Genomic DNA, 20636 nt, shown 5'->3' with positions numbered 1-20636 from the left:
TCAATGTAACTTATCCTGAAAATAACAATGCTAATTACATAAAATTAAAATAAAGGATGCATCACAAAAAGCACAATTGTAGATAAAATTTATTTTGAATATGACCCCTTTTATAACTAGGTTTAAGTCCAATTTTCTATTATATTTTCTGTAATTCATTCCATGTTTTTAACCTTACTGACAAAATTTGATGTGGATTTATCAAAAATGTCTGTGTTTTTATTTTTATTTCTTTTTAATTAAAAAAAATGTTTGAAACACACATCTCGTCATTTTTATATCTTTTCATTTTCATTTTTAATTTATTTTTTATCGGCTATCTTTTCATTTTCACGTGAAAACAATTTTTGAGAATTTAAAAATAATATTTCTAAAAAGTAAGTAATATCTAAAAAAAAAACAATTCACTAAATATATATATATATATATATTTCGTATTTTTCAAAAAATAAAAACAAAAACAAAATTGACATAACGACTTTTGATCACAAAGGAATGATGTTAAAATCCACGGCCTCAAGCTCATAGATCTCAAAATTTAATCGGATGGCTGAGATGAAATGATCAAAAGGAACGACAATGGAAGGAGTCATGGTAGCGTTTTAGTTCCATCCATGACGTACACGTATTGATGTGCGTAGTGTGGTTGGAATGATCTGAAAATAAAATTATAAATCCAACGACGGTTTGATGGGTTGATAAATTATGATTTGGATAATTTTGGATAAATTAGCTTATGGAGGAATATTTTAACAAATTATCAAATATTTGTATAATATATAATATTAATTTATATAATATTTTTCAAATATATAACATAAACCAACATAATATATATATTTTATATATATAATTACTAATCTGTAATAAATTTTTCAAATATATTAATTTATATAATATATATATTTTATATATATAATTATTAATCTGTAATAAATTTTACATCTTAAATATCTATCACACTTATTTTTGTTTTGATATTTTATTAAAGGTTAAAAAATATATGTATTAACTATAGCAAAGCGATTTCGAATGCAGATTATAAATTTTAAAATTTAATCTGCGATTAACGAATAAAATGGCACAAATTGATATAAATCGATACAATTTTAACAGATTAGATGATATTTTGTATAGGCCTACATACACGTGTCCACAAATGATGTTGATCTGACTGCACTTTGGGTAAGGAGATTAATTTACCTTAATTTTTTATCAAATCAAATCAAATCAAACAAAATTTTGTGCCTCAATTACATCCGACTCAATAATTTTATTTTCAACTAATAGATTATCTAAAATGATCTAAATAAATATATTTTTTAATTTTTTATGAAAAAAAGTGTAGAAAAATAAAAAGATAATATGACAACAACAAAAAAAAAAAAGTACACCTTTATATCCCTACTCAAACAACCCCTAAAATTCTACAGCATATCTTTTCAAAAGGTGTGTGTGGTAAAATTTCTCAATATTAAAAACTACTTGGCCATTATGAAACATGGATACTAATACAGCTATGATACAAATTTGATGAAATGAAATAAAAAAATATATATGAGAATACAATCAAGATGTGTTTAAAAAATAAATAAATATATATACTATTGTATTATATATGATGTATGAACTCAAAAAATGATGAACAATTCTTTAAAAATTCGGCAATAACGGCTTACATATTTTTTTTTTTTAGTGAATCTTACAAAATTTTCATTTCAATGTAAAATTTGGACAATTTATATTGCCCTTATTCTTTTTCCTTTTACACTTTCTTCAGAAAAAAAGTATTTAAAAAAAAACTGTTCTTGTATTTATTATAGGAAGAAAAACCTAGTCAAAACCCTTATATTGGATCTTTATTTGTTGAAAATAACAATTCATTTTATTTTTTTTCATAAATCTTCTACAGAAAAAATACATAATTGAGTAAGGACAAAATAAAATATATATGTATATATATATTTTCTTTATTGGATAATATTGCCAGGGTAATATGTTACTGTAAACCAGAGTATCATGTTACTGTCAAATAGAGTAATTGTCAAATAAAGTAACATGTTACTGTGAGACAGAATAACATGTTACTATTTATATCAATTTCAACAGTAATATTTTTTTTTAATAAAGAATTTTATAATCAACATAAATCTTATTTAATAGATTTTAATGAGAAAATTTTAAAAATATTAATTTTATTAAAAAGAGATATTTACATTAAAAGTTATATTATTCTAATACTAAACAAAAATTATTACAAGCTTAATTTTTTAATAATTCGTATGTGACATAAAGTATACATAGACGATACTTTCCAAAATTGACATCAAGTATCAGATACATGAAGGAATCCCTTCTAAACTTATCTGTACTTGATAGCTTACCAACATCAAATAACCCCCTAAGAACATCCGCATCCACCTCAATAAATTTTGAGTCAAATTATAACTGAAAAAGCTATTTTTATATTTTAGCTAGTCACCTACTGCATCAAACTCTCTATTTTAACTCAATCCTATTAAAATATTATTATTATTTTTTTTTATAATTAAATTGATGACCTATCAACCAAATAATTCTTATGTTTTACAAAAGATAAAACTAGAGAAGAAAAAAAAAAATGCGTTGACCGACTGGACTTCCGGGCAGACGTCTCCGGGCAGACGTCCAATTACACCCAAATAGTGTGTTGTAGCGATGAATAGTTCCTCGCTTCATCAGACGAATTACTATAACAATTTAACAAAAAGTTAATTTAACAAAAATTTACTAAGACTGATGGAGGAAAGATTTGATGATTTGTTATTTATATTTTAACTTTTTGTTAATTTAAAGATACTAATGCTGATGCTCTAACTATCCAAACTTAATTATAATAATAACACATAAATGACACATCATATAATGGAGAGGGATCCCAATCCCCTACAAAATAATGTACACTTGCAACCATCTCATGTATTACAGTTCTTTCTATTCATATTCCAAAATATAGTCTAATTGAAAAACACTAAAACAAGAAGCAAGAATGAATCAATATAGCACAATAGGGCAGATCACCAAGATGTCATTTGACTCAACAAGTTACTCAAACTTCTCGAAGTCTCAATTCCCAAGCTAAAAATTGTCAAAAAAAAAATAGGCCCGTCATAGTACATCAAAAAAGAGTCAGCCAGTTCAGCTCATAAATTTATGGTACACAGTTTCATTTTTTTCAGCTTCTTATTCCACACAATGATCATAAGTTAGGATTGATCCAAGCTTGAGCAGTATGTCTGGGTCATATAGTATAGCGAAGGCATTCACATTTTTCGATCTTCTGAAATTGGTAAACCGAAAAAATGTCTCCTAGAGAAAAAAAAACCTGATGCAGCAGCTCCCACCGGCAATCACAAAGAGCTTTCCGTCACTGCAATGTCAAAAAGGTATAAATAGTTTGAGTTCTGGGGTGGCCTAATGCATTAGACCACAAGATTCTAAACCTCGGCCAGTCACCGTGCCTCGGAATCTGAAAGCAGGCAGGATAATCATCAAAGTACAAACATCAACTGTTAGTGATAACTGTGTCAAAATGGTACTATGAGCTATAAATAGTGATAAATTAAGTATTAACTTTAGTTGTGCATGAAGCAGGGGCGTATAAACATTTCTAAGATTGGGAGTGCTTATGTGAGCGTGTATATATTTTATATATGAAATATATACTAACAAAAAAGTCAGTTTAGTTGTAATATGTACTAAATACGCATTTTACATATCTTCATACACTTACATATTTTTATACACTTTTCATATATTTCAATACACTTTTTACACATTTATCAACATTAAACATCGCTCAAGGGCAGTGGTTAGCATTTCCTATAAAAAAAAATACCGACTAAAAGTTAAGGCCAAATGAGTCAGCCAATTAATTTTAAGCCACAATTCAAACTGCGTCAAGTTGGGCTTCCAACTAGCAAAAGAATTATCAGAAAGCTGTGAACCAGAGGATGAAACAGATTCAATTTTAAAGAAAACGGGTGGTCTCTTTGTTTTCTAAAGTTTGGGAGGTGGGGTTGGAGGACATGGGCTGGCAATATTAGAACTTTAGAAGATTTGATATCCAAAACTTAGCAATGCCCTTACAGGAAGATTCATCATCCTCGTTCTCCGAAACATTGCTCTCACAGCAAGATTTAATGTCCAAAATTTTACACTGCTCTTGCAGTGCATTTTAATGTTTGTGTTTCTTTCAGTTTGGGGGGAATAGTTGGAGGATGTGGGCTAGCAATCGTAGGATATTCTAACATTTGAAGTCAAAAACTTACAACTGTCCTTGTGGGAAGATAGATCATCCTTGTTCTCTGGAACATTTTGTTCCAAAAACAGTTGAACTGTTCTCCAATAGCGATCTCCACCAGACAGCCATGTGTCCATATGCATGCCATTAGGAAAATCCACAAAGATGCATCGACTGTTATGTGCAGCAGCTTTCGCATATAGCATTTGCATGTGCGGTGGAGGAACCATTTCATCTTGCAATCCAGAGAGGAAAAGGATTGGCTGTTTGATCTGCAGACAAAAAGGAAAACAATGGTGTGATGCACAAATCACATGAGCAGACGCAAAGGCAGAAAAGGTAAATGAAGGAGCAAAAGACCATTAAACTCGAACATGTCACTTCTAGGGTGTGTTTGGATCTTAGATTTGAGGAAGGACTTGGAGAAGGAAAAGAAAAAGGGAAAAGATATGGAAAAAAGTTGAAAGTACAACTAAATTTTTCTCTCTTTTTTAGTTGGGTTAGGAAAATGAAAAGAAAATGAACACGTATTTGTTTAAAAAAAATCCTTTTGTACCTACAAAAATGAGAATGCATAAGTAATTCCATTTCCCTTCACTTTCTTTCCCTTGATAAATCCAAATCCAACAGACTTAGAGACACCAGTGAGGTAAATTTTCAACATAGCAATAGGAATCTCAATATCAAAGCAAAATTGAAAGTGCAAGGGTTCATGCAAAATTTGGCTATTCAAGAACACTAAACTATTACTGATACTGAACAAAATACGATAATAAAATAAAAGAATAAGACGTCATTAACTTTAACAGAAAATTACAAAAATTTCCGAATGGCAACATACATGCAATAACAAGACATATATTAAGCTTATAAGTCCCAGTTTTACTTTAGGTCTTGCCAACGAGTGCCCTAAGGGCATTGATTAACAAAGCTTAAAATAGTTATACATTTTTTGTAGGAATGTAGGTAGTGGTTATCATCAATTTGATAGAAAAGATAAAGAATGTACAATCAATTTAAACTCCTTAAAAAGTGCCCTTAGGGTACACATTAACAAAATCCTTTATTTTTATTCACTTTCAAACTTAACATTGATGTGAGTCCATGCCAACCATAGATCAGTATAATTAAAGTTTAGAGAATAAAAAAAAAGTTCTTCACAAGACAAGAATTTAGTAGTCCTTCCTCATTCAGGTACACCATTAGGTGTCCATGCAACACAGTTTAAAAGTCTTACACAAGTAAAATCTAAAGCTCTACCAACTTGTTGCTTACCTGGCCAATTACATCAATCGTACTCCATGGAGAACGAACAAGAGAATTAAGAACCTTGGGACCATTTGAGCTACTACTTCCAATAAACCATTTCAGAAAGGGTAGAAGAACTCCAGCCATGTCCAAAATAGATGTAAAAGTGTTCTCCAGTATCAGTCCGGCAACCTGCAAAATTAGAGAACCAAACAATCATGTGCATAAAAGATGGGCATTCAGTAGATGGATTTTTACGATCATAAAAATAGATTTAGTTCATTGAAACAGACAAAACAGCATGAATAAAGACAAAAATTATATGGCAGAAAAATAAAGATGTGATAGAACCTTTGATATAAGAAAATATGTAAATATAAAGCTAAATGTTATTGGTGCCTGGCCAGAACACACCATTTAGTATTTCATACAGATCAATAGAGTAATTCTCACGCGACCAAAAAAAAAATAGAGTACAGCTTCTTGATCAACTAAGAACTAGGAGAAACTGAAACAACATGCGTTCATCACATTCCTTTTGGCATGATCAATGTAGATATTAATGCAATAGAGAAGTAACGAATAATAAGATATTTGAATAAACTCATGACAGGATAGAAGCATGGAGTTGCCAATCTAGAGTTTTAGAAAAAGGCATTATCATTTAACAACAAAAAAAACCTTATTAGTATCCATGTTCAACATCTGGAGGATCTGCTCAGCCAAGTTCAACCTCTTCCTTTATGTAAAAGTAATCTGTAGGTTCTGCACTTGTATCTCACCGAGTCTTGGAGTGCACCTTCACCCAGCCCCAAAGAAATAAAAAAATAAAAATACAAGGCAGGAAACAATAAATTTTATCCACACAAGCATCTGGTATGAACATGCCAAAAGCAGACCGCCCAAGAAAAAAAAATACCAAGATTTTACACTCTGAAATCAATTACAATAATTTACTTAATTAGGCAAGCCCAGACTACCTATCAAACGCAAGTACAGTAGCAACAGAAGGAGCTGCTACTCGTGCTAAATGCACAAAAAGAGCAGCACTAACAGGAAATTATCCAGGAAACTTCCAAAATGTAATAATGGTTTCAAAGACCCATAAAATGTACTAGCTAATGGATCCTATTTGTCAGTCCATTAATGTCTGAACTATAGGTCATTCTTAGTGCAATAGTATATCTATCCAATAATTTATCAGCTCTCACTTTACAATGAATTTTCAAAATCACAAAATGTAAAAGCTCAGATTACCAATCTGACCAGGTTTACGACTCGAAAAGTTATTTAGCAAAATATGGAATGTTTTAACAGTAAAGATATGTAATTGCATTTCCAAAAGACTAATAGAGCGTGCTAAGTCAACCAAAAAATAAAGAAATATATATTAGAGTTATACCTTTTCGGGGTTGTTTTTGGTAAGTACAGCCCCCACAGCACCCCCCAGTGACCTTCCAAAAACAACTATTCTAGATGTGTCAATGTCAGTCCTTTGAGCCAGATGATCCAATGCAGCCTAACGAAAAGAAAGGGAAGCATGTCCATTAAGATTTGATGGAATCAAAATGTATGAAAAAGATCATAACTGAATGAAAAATGTCAACTGCAAAACAAACCTGAGCATCCTTTGTGATACCATGTTGAGAAGGGTAGCCATCACTAGCCCCATAACTGTTTTCCATTGAAGAATATGAATAATTTTCCAAATAGTTAGACAACCAGCCATATATATCAATTCAATTTCAGCTGCTATTATCATAACAAAGCCACCAAAAATACTGAGAATAAAGAAATGCAACAAGTGCATACCCTCTGTAGGAAAGCATGAAAACGTTACATTGCAATTTCTGCAACATTATGCGAACCATTTCAAGACGATGTGCAATATCTGAAGGAAGCTAGTAAAGGCCTCCAACACAAATAAGACCCATCAAAACTTCAAAAAATACCCAAAAGATTCATAAATAAATAAAAATTTTAAAAATTATAAATACAACCCAATGCATATCTTCTGGAAAACAACAGCAAAAGGATACTCCCAGCATTTTCTTGGAAAAACAGAATGGTTGGGCCTGCAAAACCAACATCACTACTTTCTAAGCCTTGAAAAGTATTACTACTTGTAGTTACAAGGCCACAATATTTGCATAAAATACAAATAAGAAAGATATGGACATAATATAATGGGAAATAACCAGCACACAGTTATCAGTGCCATGATACAGTGATAATAGAGGTGATGACACAATATCTGCAGCCTTCATTCATGCTTCCACTAGGACACACATATTTGCACTCATATAAATGATTTTCTAGGCTTGTCAGGTCATATGCGATGACATTCTAGAGGGTTGGGCAAAATGATAATGTTAAACCAGTTTTATCTTCCCCCGTTGAAGTTTCAATGGTACCTTCTTATATCAACTCAATTCTTCATTGAATAATAAAACAATTCTAATAAGTAATCGACATGTCTGCATATCACAGTAATTGTAATAAGCATCAATCTAGTCAGTCTGTCTAACAAGCCAAATTGAACAAGGTGATTTAGATAGAGCAGAACTTCAAATCTTCCTAGAATCAAAATTTGAAAGCAAACAAGTAAGGGAGCTGTTACTACATGCACCTATGAAGCATGGATACGAATACAGGATGCTGATACAATACGATACAGATATGGTTATACGACAAAAACTAAAAAAAATAGGATACAGGTACACCTAAGATACGTTTATGAAAAAGAAGTTATAGTTTCTAACATTGTATTATACATAAGCTCAACTTTAGGAACTAGGTATTGGTTTGAGAGTCAGTAGTCAATTTACATTTTTTTTAGTAGGCCTCATAAAAATTTCATTTCAATATCATGTCTAAATTGTTTATATCGCCCTTGTTCTTTTCCCTTTCATACCTTAAAGTGTTATATGCTAATGTGTTGTAGACAAGTTTACTTGCTCTTTCAATTATTAAAATCTGATTTTAGTATCATATTATTTTCTGGTTTTCTAAGAGATAAATTGAGTATTTAAAACTATTCATGTTTTTATTTTAACAATTATACTCTATAGCTATGCAAGAAATATTACAATCTCAGTTTCATAATAGTTTAGATCCATGACTTATCCAAAAGTATCCAATACTTGTCAAAATTCAAGAAAATTTATTTCAATACTAGACGTTTAGAAACTACCCGTGAGTATTCAAAATGTATTAGCATCTGATAAGGATATGATACGAATACGACTACCTTCTTGAAATATCAATGCTTCATAGATGTGCACCCACAAGAAGGCACATATTGTACGCCCGCCATAATAACAACATAAAATTTTGTAACATAAACCATATAATGGAATAACTATTCTCATCACAAAAAATATAAATTTCACTTTAAAATGCACATCATAAATTTGTCACTCGTAACTTTTAACACCCCCACAAATATTTCTAAATTTTCACCACCAAAAATAAAAATAAAAAAATCCTAACTTTATGTGCCTACAAAATAGATTTCCCCAAGAAGTAAACGTTATAGTAACAACACCACCTAATTCCACTTCCTTCCACAATTTGTAGGAAATAAATTGAGGTCGGTCATTTCCAATTTCGTTGACCTCATGAACAGTGAGCCCTAATAAGTCCCCAACCAATCAAACAGAAAACAAACCCTAATTCACCTCCAACTGGATCTTCGAAGGCAACTTTATAATCTAAAAAATCCAAAACCTAATCAAATCAATACATATATATATATATATATAGAGAGAGAGAGAGAGAGACCTCGGCAGTCAGGGAAGAGCTTGATGAACCAGGCGTGAAGGCGAACTCCATCGGAAGATCTGAGCCATACATCTTCGTAGGTGAGGCGGAGACGAGAAGGAGTGACAGGGTAGGACTTGGTGAGGCCAGGCAACACCGGAACGTAGACGAGACGCTCTTGAAACGCCACCAGCAATGCCATCCCGGCCACCACTATGCCTCCCACTCCGTAAAGCAGCACACTCACGTAAGACACCATTCTCAACCCCTCTCTCTCTCTAGGTCTGTCTGTGTCTAGTTTCTCTCTCTATACATACATGTATGCATACGATGCAGTTTCACAGGGACAGGTGTGTTTGGTGTGGGGGGGTATGGAAAAATGGTGGGAATTGAATTCCTGCTCTGCTAGAGAGAGAGAGAGAGCTGTCATTTGCTCGTGGGCCTTTCGATTTACGTTTTGTCATCTAATTTGCATTTACTTCAAATTTTGATAGTAGAAACTTTTTTTTTATTTTTTGTTTTTAAACAGACAATACTGGATAGTTTCATAAATTTTGTTATAGATTATCAAATTTTATTGAATTTGCAAAAGTATATCGAGGTCATTTCACTATATTTTTTAAAATTTTCAAATGTGATGGGAGTATATTTTATTTGTGTATTATTATTTTTATTTTCTTTTTGTTACATCAGAAATAAATATTATTATTTTATTAATCTTTTGTTAAATGTGTAATTTTTAAAATATGACAATAAGATAACATTTTAATATGTGTATTATAATTTTATTATATTTTTAAATGTGGATATAAAATTAGTGTAAGGTCCCTCTTCTATTTTTAGTAATGGAATAGATCAACAATATTATTTTATGATGTCTAAGGTCCCTCAACTCTCACACCCATGTATCATAGAGAAATTTGACTGAAATCAAACCTTAGCTTTCCACTTCTCACTCTCTCTCTCTAGAATACATTTACAAACATATATATAGCTTCAATGGCGGTGGAGCTGTTGTGGTTTCCGAAGATGGATGAACAGATGGCGAGATAAGAGGCAGCGTTAACTGGATCCACCGTGGACCACCTTGTCCTCCGTCGTCTTCCTCCTCGCCTTTTCTTTTCTGTGGTTTTTTTTTTTTTTTTTTTAGAGGAGGGGTTATACCCTGTTTATTACTTGCAAATTTCTGAGCCACTACAGGCATCAATAACAGGAGCTCCTTTGGAGGATGCTCGCTGAGAGGGGAGATTTGCACCTGACTGTACGGCCGAGCTGAGATAACGTCAGACGTGACGGACCGCGTAGCGCCGAGCTAATCTCTGTTAACGTGGCCAGCGGCCTGCCTTGCACGGTCGAAAATATTGACCGGTCAGGCAACAACTGGCATAGCTGAGCTGCGTCTTGAACGTGTTGGACGGAGCTTGGGTCAGCGGATGCTGACCGGGCTAAAAGGTAGCCCGAGCTAGTCCGTGGGCGTGATCAAGGCCGGTACACCTTGGATCGGTCAGTCGATATAAAGTGGATTCGTGTGACCAAGATTGAAGGTAGACCGGTTGGAGGCCGGCATGCCTCGCAACCGGATGGTCATGATGAACCGACCAATGATAGTTCGGCCGAGGTGGGCAGGCTTTCGCCTGATTCCAAGTTATAGGTCGGCGACACATAGCTCGGTTATGAGCATGTAATAGCGACTTTCCACAAGTGACAGGCCGGTCGTGGTACTCCGGTTAAGTATGCCACCTGGGCCAATGGCGTGAAGGAGAGGACATCCGCTCCACGCACGCCTTAGTACCGTTGGGCAGTTCTGTGTGTACTGGAGGGAGGACTAAGCCTTTACACACGTAAGGTGGTGAGAGGCGAGCACTGCCACCTGTCCAGGGAAGAACAGTAGAGGTAGTGCGCGCACAATCTTGAGGCTGCATGGCCAGCCTAGAAATATGGAAGAAGAGGGACATTGGAGGTAAGCGAATTCATCCTATCAAAAACTCTCTCTCTGATAGTGGTCTGACTTGATCGTCGGAGGGTCTTTCCGGCACACCACCGCCGGGCAGCTCACCATTTTTGTGTTGCAGAGATAGACGCCGTCACAAGAAGCTTGAAGACCAAGGAGTACGGAGACACAGAGAATATTTCGCCCCCGTACAATTGACGCCGTCTGTGAGAAGTTTTTTGATACTCAACCCTTGTTCTCAGAGCTTCTTCGATCATTTCCATGGCCAACAACGGCGAAGCCCCACTGTCCGTCGTCGATGGCGTCACCCCTGAGTACGTCCGCTTGAGAGAAGGTCCTCTGAATATTCCATCCATGGCAGGCCTAGAAACTCCTTCGCGGAGTGCACGAGACAAACGCGGAAGGAGTGCTGATCGCTCGCAGAGTCCTAAGGGCCGCAGACGCCGGGGGGAGTCCCATGCGCAGCGCCTGGAGCACAGGTCCCTCGTTGGAGCAGTCGCCACCAGGGGAGGACCCACTCTCTCTCCGTCACCAGGAACTATGGGGTTGGAGGCTCCAACCAAGGGGAGGGCAGGTCCCTCTCTCGCGACAACACATACCGCCCCTCACGCCCGACGCCGACGTCGGGATCCTCTTTCTCCACACGTTCCAGGGACTTGAGGGATGTATTGGAAGAGAGGGCGCGCTGTCGGGAGGCTCGAAGAGTGCCGGCATTGCAGAGGTTAAGCGCTCCAATGCGTTACAGTGAGAAAGTGGCGATGCCAGCCCCCAAAGTGATGGCCCCTGCGCTGGAGGACAAAGAGCTGGCGCGACTTACAGCCACGCCGCTGTCTCCAGAGATTGAGAGTACGCCACTCCCCGCCGGATTCCACCAGCCAAAGTTCACTTTATACGACGGCAAAACGGATCCGTACATGCACGTGAGTCATTATCGGCAGGTGATGGCTAGCCACCGGCGCAACGACGCTCTAACGTGTCTCATATTCCCAGCGAGCTTGGGAGAGCTGGGTCTGAAGTGGTTTGAAAGGCTCCCGGAGGGGAGTATAGAGGGGTGGCAACAGTTAGCAGAAGCCTTCGTCACTAGATTCAAGACCAACACTCGAACGCTGATGGAGGTCGACCATCTCCTGGGCGTCAAGATGGAGTCTGGGTGTTCATTGAAGGCGTACAATGCGAAGTACTGGGAAACTTACAATGAGATCCTCGACTGCCCTACCAATCTGGCGATCACTCAGTACAAACGAGGTCTCCCAGTCGGACATAGGCTGCGAGATTCACTCACGATGCATCAACCTACAACCATGGAGTCATTGATGCAGCGGATTAATGAGCACATTCGTGTGGAGGATGATGCCGCCTCCGCGACCGAGAAGGTTAATCCGGTCGTGGCAGACAGGAGGGTTGCGGGGAAAGTTCACTCGGTTGGGCAGAAGGATAGCCGCCCAAACAACCGGTCGAAAGACCAGCGCAATAGTCCAAACCGTGATGACAGAAACAAGGGCCGCCGAAACGACCGGGTAGACCCTCCCCGTGATGCAGCGGAGGATGCCAAAAGAAAATTAAAGGCGCGGACTGGGATCACCACGGTGTTTAAAATCCCCATCTACCGCATTTTGAGCGAGATTCGAAGCGAACCCTTCGTCCGTTGGCCGGCCAAGTTGGGGAGTGCCCAAAGAGGCTTCAATTCAAAATATCGCTGCACCTTTCATGAAGAACGGGGGCACCGAATAGAGGACTGCCTGCCGCTCAAGCAACACTTAGAGGAGTTGGTGGCGGTGGGGCATCTTGACCAATACATAGATGGGGGCATCAAGGCCACGCCAGCAGACCAAGTCGAGCCAAACGACCTGGCCGCCCTAGAAGCGCCCCCGCAAGGTGTAATCAACGTCATCCACGGAATCATTGAACCGGCCAAGGTTTGCGAGCTGAGGGGGATGATCAAGAAGGCCGAGCACATGAGGGAAGTGCTCTCTGTTCAGCCCGCTGTCAAGAAATGAAAGACCGAAGAAAGGGACATCCTTTCATTCTCAACCAAGGACTTGGAAAGAGTTCAGATGCCGCACAATGATGCCTTAGTAGTCACTCTTCGCGTCAAGGACTTTGATATCAAGAGAATCCTGATCGACTAGGGGAGTTCGGTCGAAATCATGTATTATGACGCGTTCAAACAGATGAAGTTAAAAGACAAGGACTTGGCCCCTGCGACGTCTCCTTTGGTTGGCTTCAACTCACAGCCGGAGTGGCCAATCGGGAAGATTATTTTGCCGGTGAAAGCGGGTTCAGTAGTAAAGCAAGTGGAGTTCTGGGTGCTCAAAGTTTCATCCACCTACAACTTGATCTTAGGTAGGGGCTGGCTGCACGCCATGCTAGCGGTTGCCTCGATCTTCCACCAAGTCATGCGCTTTCCAGCGTCGAGCAGGCAAATAGAGGAAGTTTAGGGAGACCAAGTGATGGCAAAACAATGCTTCGTTGCGGTAAATGGCAGCCGAGCAGTCAAAGGGTTTGTCCAAATGATCGAGGGGCCCGAGGAAAAAGAGGTCCTTGAAGACGTGGGAAGGAAGGCCGAGGAAAAATCGGTCGAAGATTTGGTGGAAGTGCGCTTTGACGAAAACGATCCAACTAAATTCTTCCTCTTGGGATCATCTTTGTCTAGCGCCGAGCAAGCGGATTATGTCAACTTCTTGGTTTCTAATTTGGAGGCCTTTGCCTGGACACCTTACGACATGCCTGGCGTCGACCCGAGCTTCATTTGTCATCAGTTGAATGTTTTCCCCAACGCACGGACAGTCATTCAAAGGACGCGCCGTTCAACCCTGCACCATGCTGAAGTAGTGGCGGAATAAGTGAAGAACTTGTTAGAAGCGGGGCTATAGAAGAAGTGCAATACCCTCGGTGGATATCCAACACGGTGGTTGTTCCCAAGAAAAATGGCAAGTGGCGAGTCTGCGTTGACTACAAGACTGTCAACCGGGCTTGTCCTAAGGATAGCTTTCCCCTTCCTCGGATTGACCAGCTGGTGGACTTGACCGCTAGCCATCAGAGGTTTAGCTTCCTGGACGCTTATCGCGGCTACCACCAGATAGCCACGTATAAACCGGACAGAGAGATTACGTTGTTCACCACCCCCAGAGGATTATATTGTTACAAAGTCATGCCGTTCGGACTAGAGAACGCCGGGGCAACCTTTCAGCGGATGGTTACAAAAATGTTCGCTCCTCTCTTGGGCCGAACAATGGAGGCCTACATCGAGGATATGGTGGTAAAGATTAAGGAGAAGTCTGAACACCTCACCGACCTAGCAGAAATGTTCGCCATACTTAAGCGCCATAAGCTTCGTCTGAACGCCTCCAAATGCGCCTTCGGAGTTGGCACTGGAAAGTTTCTGGGTTTTCTGGTTACAAACCGAGGGATTGAAGCCGACCCATCCCAGATCAAAGCGATACAAGAGCTGGAGCGCTCGGATTCTACAAATGACGTACAACATCTTGCCGGGATAGCAGCTGCGCTGAACAGATTCATCAGCCGGTCTTCGGATCGTTGCAGGCCCTTCTTCAAAACTCTGAAGTCCAAGTTCTTCTGGGATGAAGAGTGCGACCGTGCACTGACGGACTTAAAAGCGTATCTCTCCTCAGCCCCAGTTTTGGTCACGCCTCAGCCGAGCGAAGAGCTGTACCTCTACTTGGCTGTTTCTTAACACGCGGTGAGCGCGGTATTGATTCATGCTGAAGGCATCCAGCACCTACCAATCTTCTATGTAAGCAAGACCCTGCTCCCCGCCAAAACAAGATATCTTCCCTTGGAGAAATTGGCGATGGCCCTAATGATGGCGTCGAGAAAGCTGGCGCACTATTTTCATGCCCATACAATAGTTGTGCTGACCGAATTCCCTCTCAAGGTGCTCTTTGAGAAGGCCGACTTCACTAGGAGGATTCTGAAGTGGGCCGTGGAATTGGGGCAGTATGACATCAGGTTCCGCCCGCGTACCGCTGTCAAAGCTCAAGGCCTTGCAGATTTTGTGGCGGAATTTGCCCCTGGGACGCATCTAGTTTGCCAGATTGATTTGGTTGGTGCGGATTTAGCACAACCCAAGGTTTTGGCAACGAAGACGAGCGTTGGCTCGCACATGGGAAAAGGGCAAAGCTTGACCGAACTAGCAAAGTCCGACAACTCGTTGGAAGATGAACCCAATGGAGACGAGAAAAAAGACCAGAACGGACCGGCCAGAGACATTGAATTGAGAAGCTCCCAAAACTCGTCTGATTGTTGGAAGCTGTTCATTGGCGAGATGTGGAAGCTCTTCGTCGATGGAGCGTCCAACAGGCATGGGGCCGGGCTGGGAATTGTGCTGACCTCACCAGATGGGCTGATTATTAAGCAAGCAATTACACTCGGATTCCCGGCGTCCAACAACGAGGCAGAGTATGAAGCCCTCCTCGCCGGTTTGAGAAGCACATTGAGAATGAAAGCCACCGCCCTTATGGTCTTCAACGACTCCAAGCTGGTGGTCAATCAGGTATCAGGGGAGTATGACGCAAGGGATGAAAGAATGGCCAAGTATCAAGCGTTGGTGCGAGAAGAAATCAATAAGTTCTCTGCGATAAGAGTGGAACAGATCAACCGCGAAGAAAACAACTCGGCTGACGAATTGGCTGGGCTCGCCTCCTCTCAGACAGCTTTTCCTAACCCCTTGATGATAGAGTTTTTACCCCGGCCAAGCATTGAGGAACCGGAAGCAACCGAGGTGCTCTGCACCGACTTGGGTCCTTCCTGGATGGATCCTATCATCGCCTTCTTAAAAGACAAAGTTCTACTGGAAGAAAAGAAGGCAACCCACAAAATCCGAGCAAAGTCAGAGCGATTTTGGCTCTCCCCATCTGGAGCCTTGTATAAGAAGTCCTTCACCGGGCCGTATTTGAAGTGTGTTCACCTCGCCAAAGTGGAGACTTTCCTCTACGAAATACATGAGGGCATCTGTGGAAGCCATACTGGAGGCAGGTCCTTGGCGTACCGAGCAATTTCCCAAGGTTACTGGTGGCCGTGCATGCAGGCGAACGCACAAAAATATGTTCGCAGGTGTGAGAAGTGTCAGAAGTTCGCTCACTAGATCCACCAGCCGGCTAGAGATTTGCTCCCTCTCACAAGTCCTTGGTCGTTCGCACTTTGGGGATTGGATATTATTGGACCACTCCCAGCAGTGCCGGGCAATCGCAAGGGAAAATGGGCTGAGGAACTTCCCAACGTGCTCTGGGCATACCGTACTACCCCAAGAAGGTCGACCGGGGAAACACCATTCGCTTTGGCCTATGGCATGGAGGCAGTCATCCCGTTAGAAATTGGCATGCCAACCATCTGCTCTGAAAGTTTCCAGCCTAATCTGAATAATGAAGCCGTGGCATTGGAATTAGACCTTGCCGAGGAAAGAAGGGAGCGGGCACTAATCTACATCGCAGCTTATCAACAAGAGCTCTCCAAGAAATACAACAAGGCGGTGCACCCCGGGCTATTCAAGGTCGAAGACTGGGTTTTGAGAAAGGTACTTGGCAACACGGTGGTCCCTGGCGAAGGAAAGCTCGGTGCGAATTGGGAAGGACCATACAAGGTGATTGGTCTAGCTGGCAAACGGGCATACCATCTGGAAGATTTGGATGGCAAGGCTGTCCCCAGACCATGGAATGCAGCCAACCTTAAGGTCTTTTACTTTTGAATTGTAATTTGCTTATGTTGTTTAAGCTTTTCCAGACCCTTAGCCTCTTGGCACTAGATGTAAAAGATAGCAATGCTTTGGTAATAAAAATAGCACTCTTGTTTGGTATCACATCTCTGTACAATGAAATCGCAAGGACACAAGGCAATCATGGATGCCAGGGGCAAGGAGACCGCCCTGAATAAGATCGGTCTAACTTCATCTCGCTGGAATGGAGACAGACCGCACAAAAAGTTTGCGTAGGGAAAGGTTCACATTAGCCTACGTTGAAATGTTGGCGTCATGACCAACCTAGCTGAAACATTGGTGTTTTGCCCAATGTAAGGGCCGAGCTGATTTTGCTCAGCCCAGTCGGCATATTGGTATCTTGTCCAATATGGGAAACGAGCGGATTTTGTTCGGCAGGATTTCTCGGTGCTGGCATTTTGTCCAACTGATAAGAGGCCGAGCTGACTTGGCTCGGCTAAAAGGAAATGTTGGCAGCTTAACCAACTCACAAGGCGAACTGATTTTTGCTCGGTCTCATTGATGCAATGGAAATGTATGATTCTGCAAACATTTCAAACCGAGCGGATTCTGCTCGGCCAGGTTACAATGTCAGTTCATTTAAATTTTCAAGGAGCCAAGCTGCCAGATGTTGGAAAACATTCTGGGTGATTTCAGCTTGGCATATTGCGCGGCTCAGCCGACCTACCAGTTGTGAATTATCAATGTTTAAATCGAGACACTTATACACAAGCCAACCGAAAAGAAATAGACGATATACGAACAAAAGGTTCAAAAGTTTCATTGATTGAAGAAGATTCAGTACAAAGGTGGGGCCTGGCCCGGTTACATGCAAAAAAAAAAAAAAAAAAAAAAAAAGGGAAATTTTCAATCCATTTCAAGATCGACAGTTTGTCCGGCTGCCTACACCGTCTGCTCGGCCATCACAACTGTCTGCTCGGGCAAGTTTTCCTCGGCGTCGTCGTCAGCTCCATCCCCCACAGCAACATCCCGAGCAGCCACTTCGTCATCTTATGATACTTCGGCAGTAGTTTGCTCGGCTTGTTGCGTGGCGGTGGCTTCTTCCTCGGCTTCCTTCCTTGCCTCTGCAATGAGCCGGTTTTGGGTAGCACTGGCATAGGCCTGCATATAGACCGGGATATATGCTGCAGGGGGATTCACGAACATTTCGGCATCCTGACCAAGGCCAACTTTTTCCACGGCAGCCTTCCAGCCGCATTGGAAAACGATGTCCTTGGTCGCTTGGACTTGGCGCTCGTAGGTTTTCTCCCCTTGCTTATATCCACGGTCTTCTGCCTTATCGACCGTTTTGTCCCTTTCTTCCTTATGGGCGTCGCGCAGCTTCCGCAGCTCGGCGAGATACTGAGCTTTCGTTGACTTCACGGCTCATTGTTTTTCCTCGCTAGCTCGGTCGACTTTTTGGAGCAAGGTATCTCGCTCCGCCACGACTGCTTCTTGTGCGGCCTTGAGTTTGGCTATCTCGCCTTTCTAGGCCTCGTTCTCCGAGATGGCATCGCGCAGGCTCTGCCGCACTTTGATCATCCGGTCGTGGGCCAAGTAGTTCTTTTGCGCGGCCTGAAAACCAGTGAGATCGTTAGTACTCGAAAAACCGCGCAAAAACCGAGCAAACAGTTTGACATAAAAAAAATAGAAAACTTACCAGCACTATGGATTTCGCTGCCAAACGGAGGACCTTGAGGTCGGAAAGCTCGTCATGTTTTTTCATATCGGCGGGAAAGATTAACCCATTGGTCAAATTGAAACCAAGCGAGTAATCTTTGTCCGCGTAGACGGAGTCCTCAGAAGAAACTGCCCGGCCCTGGTATTTGAACTCGGGCGCCCAGACCAGGGGGGTGGCTGGGCCCTTGCCCTTGGATTTGCCGGCCAGCGGTTGCTCGGTCCGGTCCCCCTATTCGGTTAAGGCGACCTCAGTTGAATCTTCATCAATGAGGTTTTTCCCGGTCATCTCCTTCCTCGTCCTTTTCTTTAATCGGCCAGCTGGTTGTTCGCTGGTGAGAGCAAGCACAGTTCCTTTTGTTTGCCCGGCTGGGGTGGAAGATGTTCCCCCGATCGCCTCTGGATGTTGGGACTCCCCTTCCTCTCCAGTAATCATTGATTTGATCGCCCTTATCTTGGCCATTTCTTGCTCGGCTATAAGGGGGACGAGTCTGATTGATGGCAAGTTGGGATCTGGTTCAGGGGATGGCGCACGTAGGAAGTCGGTGACTCTGCTCTTGCGCGGTGCTTGATAATGGTAGGTTTGCTCGAAACCGAGAAGTTTTGATGACTCCCTCTCCTCGGCTGGATGGCGAAGCAGGACTCTAATGGCCTCTTGGTTGGCCTGGTGGTAGTCCGCTGCTAGGTACTTATCTGCAGAAAGGAGGTAAGTGTTAGACCGGTGCAAAATTATAATAATGAAATGAAAAAAGAGGATAATGCGGTCAGCCGGGCTACTTACCAGCATTGCCAAAATCTTTCCTAATGTACTAGCCCGGTATGGGTGCCTCGGTGTCCTCGTAAGCACCGGACACCCAGAGGAAGTCATCGTCGTTAGTTTCTTTGTCTGGGTTGCCTTCAATGAGTTTTGCTCGGCCCTTCTTGACTTTGAGGTACCAGCAAAGCCCACTATTATTTCTACTTAGGCTATATTAGTGGAAAATTTCTACAAGACCGAGATTTAAACCGAGCCTCCGGTTCAGCTCGGCGACGCCGTTTATTATTTTGTATGTGTTATTTGAAACTTGGGTCGGGCAAAGCCTTGTCTGCCTCAAAAATTCGCAGATCAAAGGTTGCACGGGGAAGCGAAGCCCTCCTTCAACAATGGAAACGACCGTGAAGGGGCACCGGTCTAAGTCGCCCCATGGTGTCTCTCATTTTTTGGCGAGTTCTAAGATGACGTCATCAGGAACGTTGTACTCCCTTCTAAATTCGGCCATCGCGCCAGGCGAGCTTACCATAAATCGGTACTTCCCCATTATCTCGGTTTTATTTGGTTTAGTGTGTATCCCGGTCAAAAATGCTGGTGTATTTGCTCGGACTTTGAGCTCTACCAGTGGTAACGCTGAAGGGCTTGGTCGGTCCTAGTTTGTTCTGCATTGATTAAGAAAGAATTTCAAGAGTTAGCACGGCATAAACTGCACGGCTCACGCTGGATTTTTTAGCTCGGTGAATGTTTTTGGGTTTTTGGTCGGTCTATCCCTATCTCGGCTGGACAGCATGGCTGATTTAGCCTTCCTGGTTTGGCTCTGATTCTATCTTTGGTTTAGTCAAGGCAAGTTTTTGCTCGGTTAGACCTGTTTGTCAATTTTATCAAGCATTTAGCTCGGTTGCGGCCTCAACGAGCATCCACAAACCATTTATGCTCGGTTTAAACTCTCTCTACGGATTTAAATGAGCATTTAGCTCGGTTTTGAACAGTGTTCATCCTGTTCATCTCGTTTATCCTATGCTCAAGGCTCATTCGTTCAAACTAAGGGGAAAGAGGGGCACGAAAGCCCCCTTCACTCCACCAGTTCTAGTTTTCCTAAGGTATGGCACTATTGGACTAGAAAGGAGGAACCTTAAAGGTCCCAGGCAGGGAACACGAAGCACAGTGGCAGAAAAACGCAGAGAACAGGAAGAACTGGAAAACGGGAGCAGAAAATACAAGGGAGGGGTAGTGTGACTTACCGAAAACGAATGAG

At 41.2% G+C, this 20636-nt stretch overlaps 3 protein-coding genes across 4 annotated transcripts; 2 read left to right on the top strand and 1 right to left on the bottom strand.

Moving 5' to 3' along the window:
* Positions 1–2938: 2938 nt before the first annotated feature.
* WAV2 (alpha/beta-Hydrolases superfamily protein) lies at positions 2939–9872 on the bottom strand. 2 transcript variants are annotated; one of them, XM_028218473.2, is made up of 8 exons: positions 9314–9872; positions 7570–7605; positions 7343–7421; positions 7150–7204; positions 6933–7049; positions 5558–5722; positions 4311–4554; positions 2939–3508 (listed from the first exon to the last, which is right to left on the bottom strand). In XM_028218473.2, exons 1-8 carry the CDS (start codon positions 9549–9551, stop codon positions 3492–3494), a joined length of 951 nt encoding a protein of 316 aa, XP_028074274.1. In that variant the 5' UTR covers positions 9552–9872; the 3' UTR covers positions 2939–3491. The 2 variants fall into 2 exon arrangements, with proteins under 2 accessions (XP_028074274.1, XP_028074273.1); XM_028218472.2 differs by having other exon boundaries at positions 2939–3409.
* Positions 9873–11977: 2105 nt separating this feature from the next.
* On the top strand, positions 11978–13240 carry LOC145805537 (uncharacterized). The gene has a single exon (XM_082900695.1). The coding sequence runs from the start codon at positions 11978–11980 to the stop codon at positions 13238–13240; it is 1263 nt and encodes a 420-aa protein (XP_082756821.1).
* Positions 13241–15066: 1826 nt separating this feature from the next.
* On the top strand, positions 15067–16947 carry LOC145805536 (uncharacterized). The gene is made up of 2 exons (XM_082900694.1): positions 15067–16068; positions 16348–16947. The coding sequence occupies exons 1-2, from the start codon at positions 15067–15069 to the stop codon at positions 16945–16947; spliced, it is 1602 nt and encodes a 533-aa protein (XP_082756820.1).
* Positions 16948–20636: the final 3689 nt, after the last annotated feature.

This window comes from Camellia sinensis, chromosome 13 (genome assembly GCF_055761805.1).
Source record: "Camellia sinensis isolate YWXY chromosome 13, ASM5576180v1, whole genome shotgun sequence".
In the NCBI taxonomy this organism is placed as follows: domain Eukaryota; kingdom Viridiplantae; phylum Streptophyta; class Magnoliopsida; order Ericales; family Theaceae; genus Camellia; species Camellia sinensis.
This window is presented reverse-complemented; position numbering and strand designations above follow the sequence as displayed.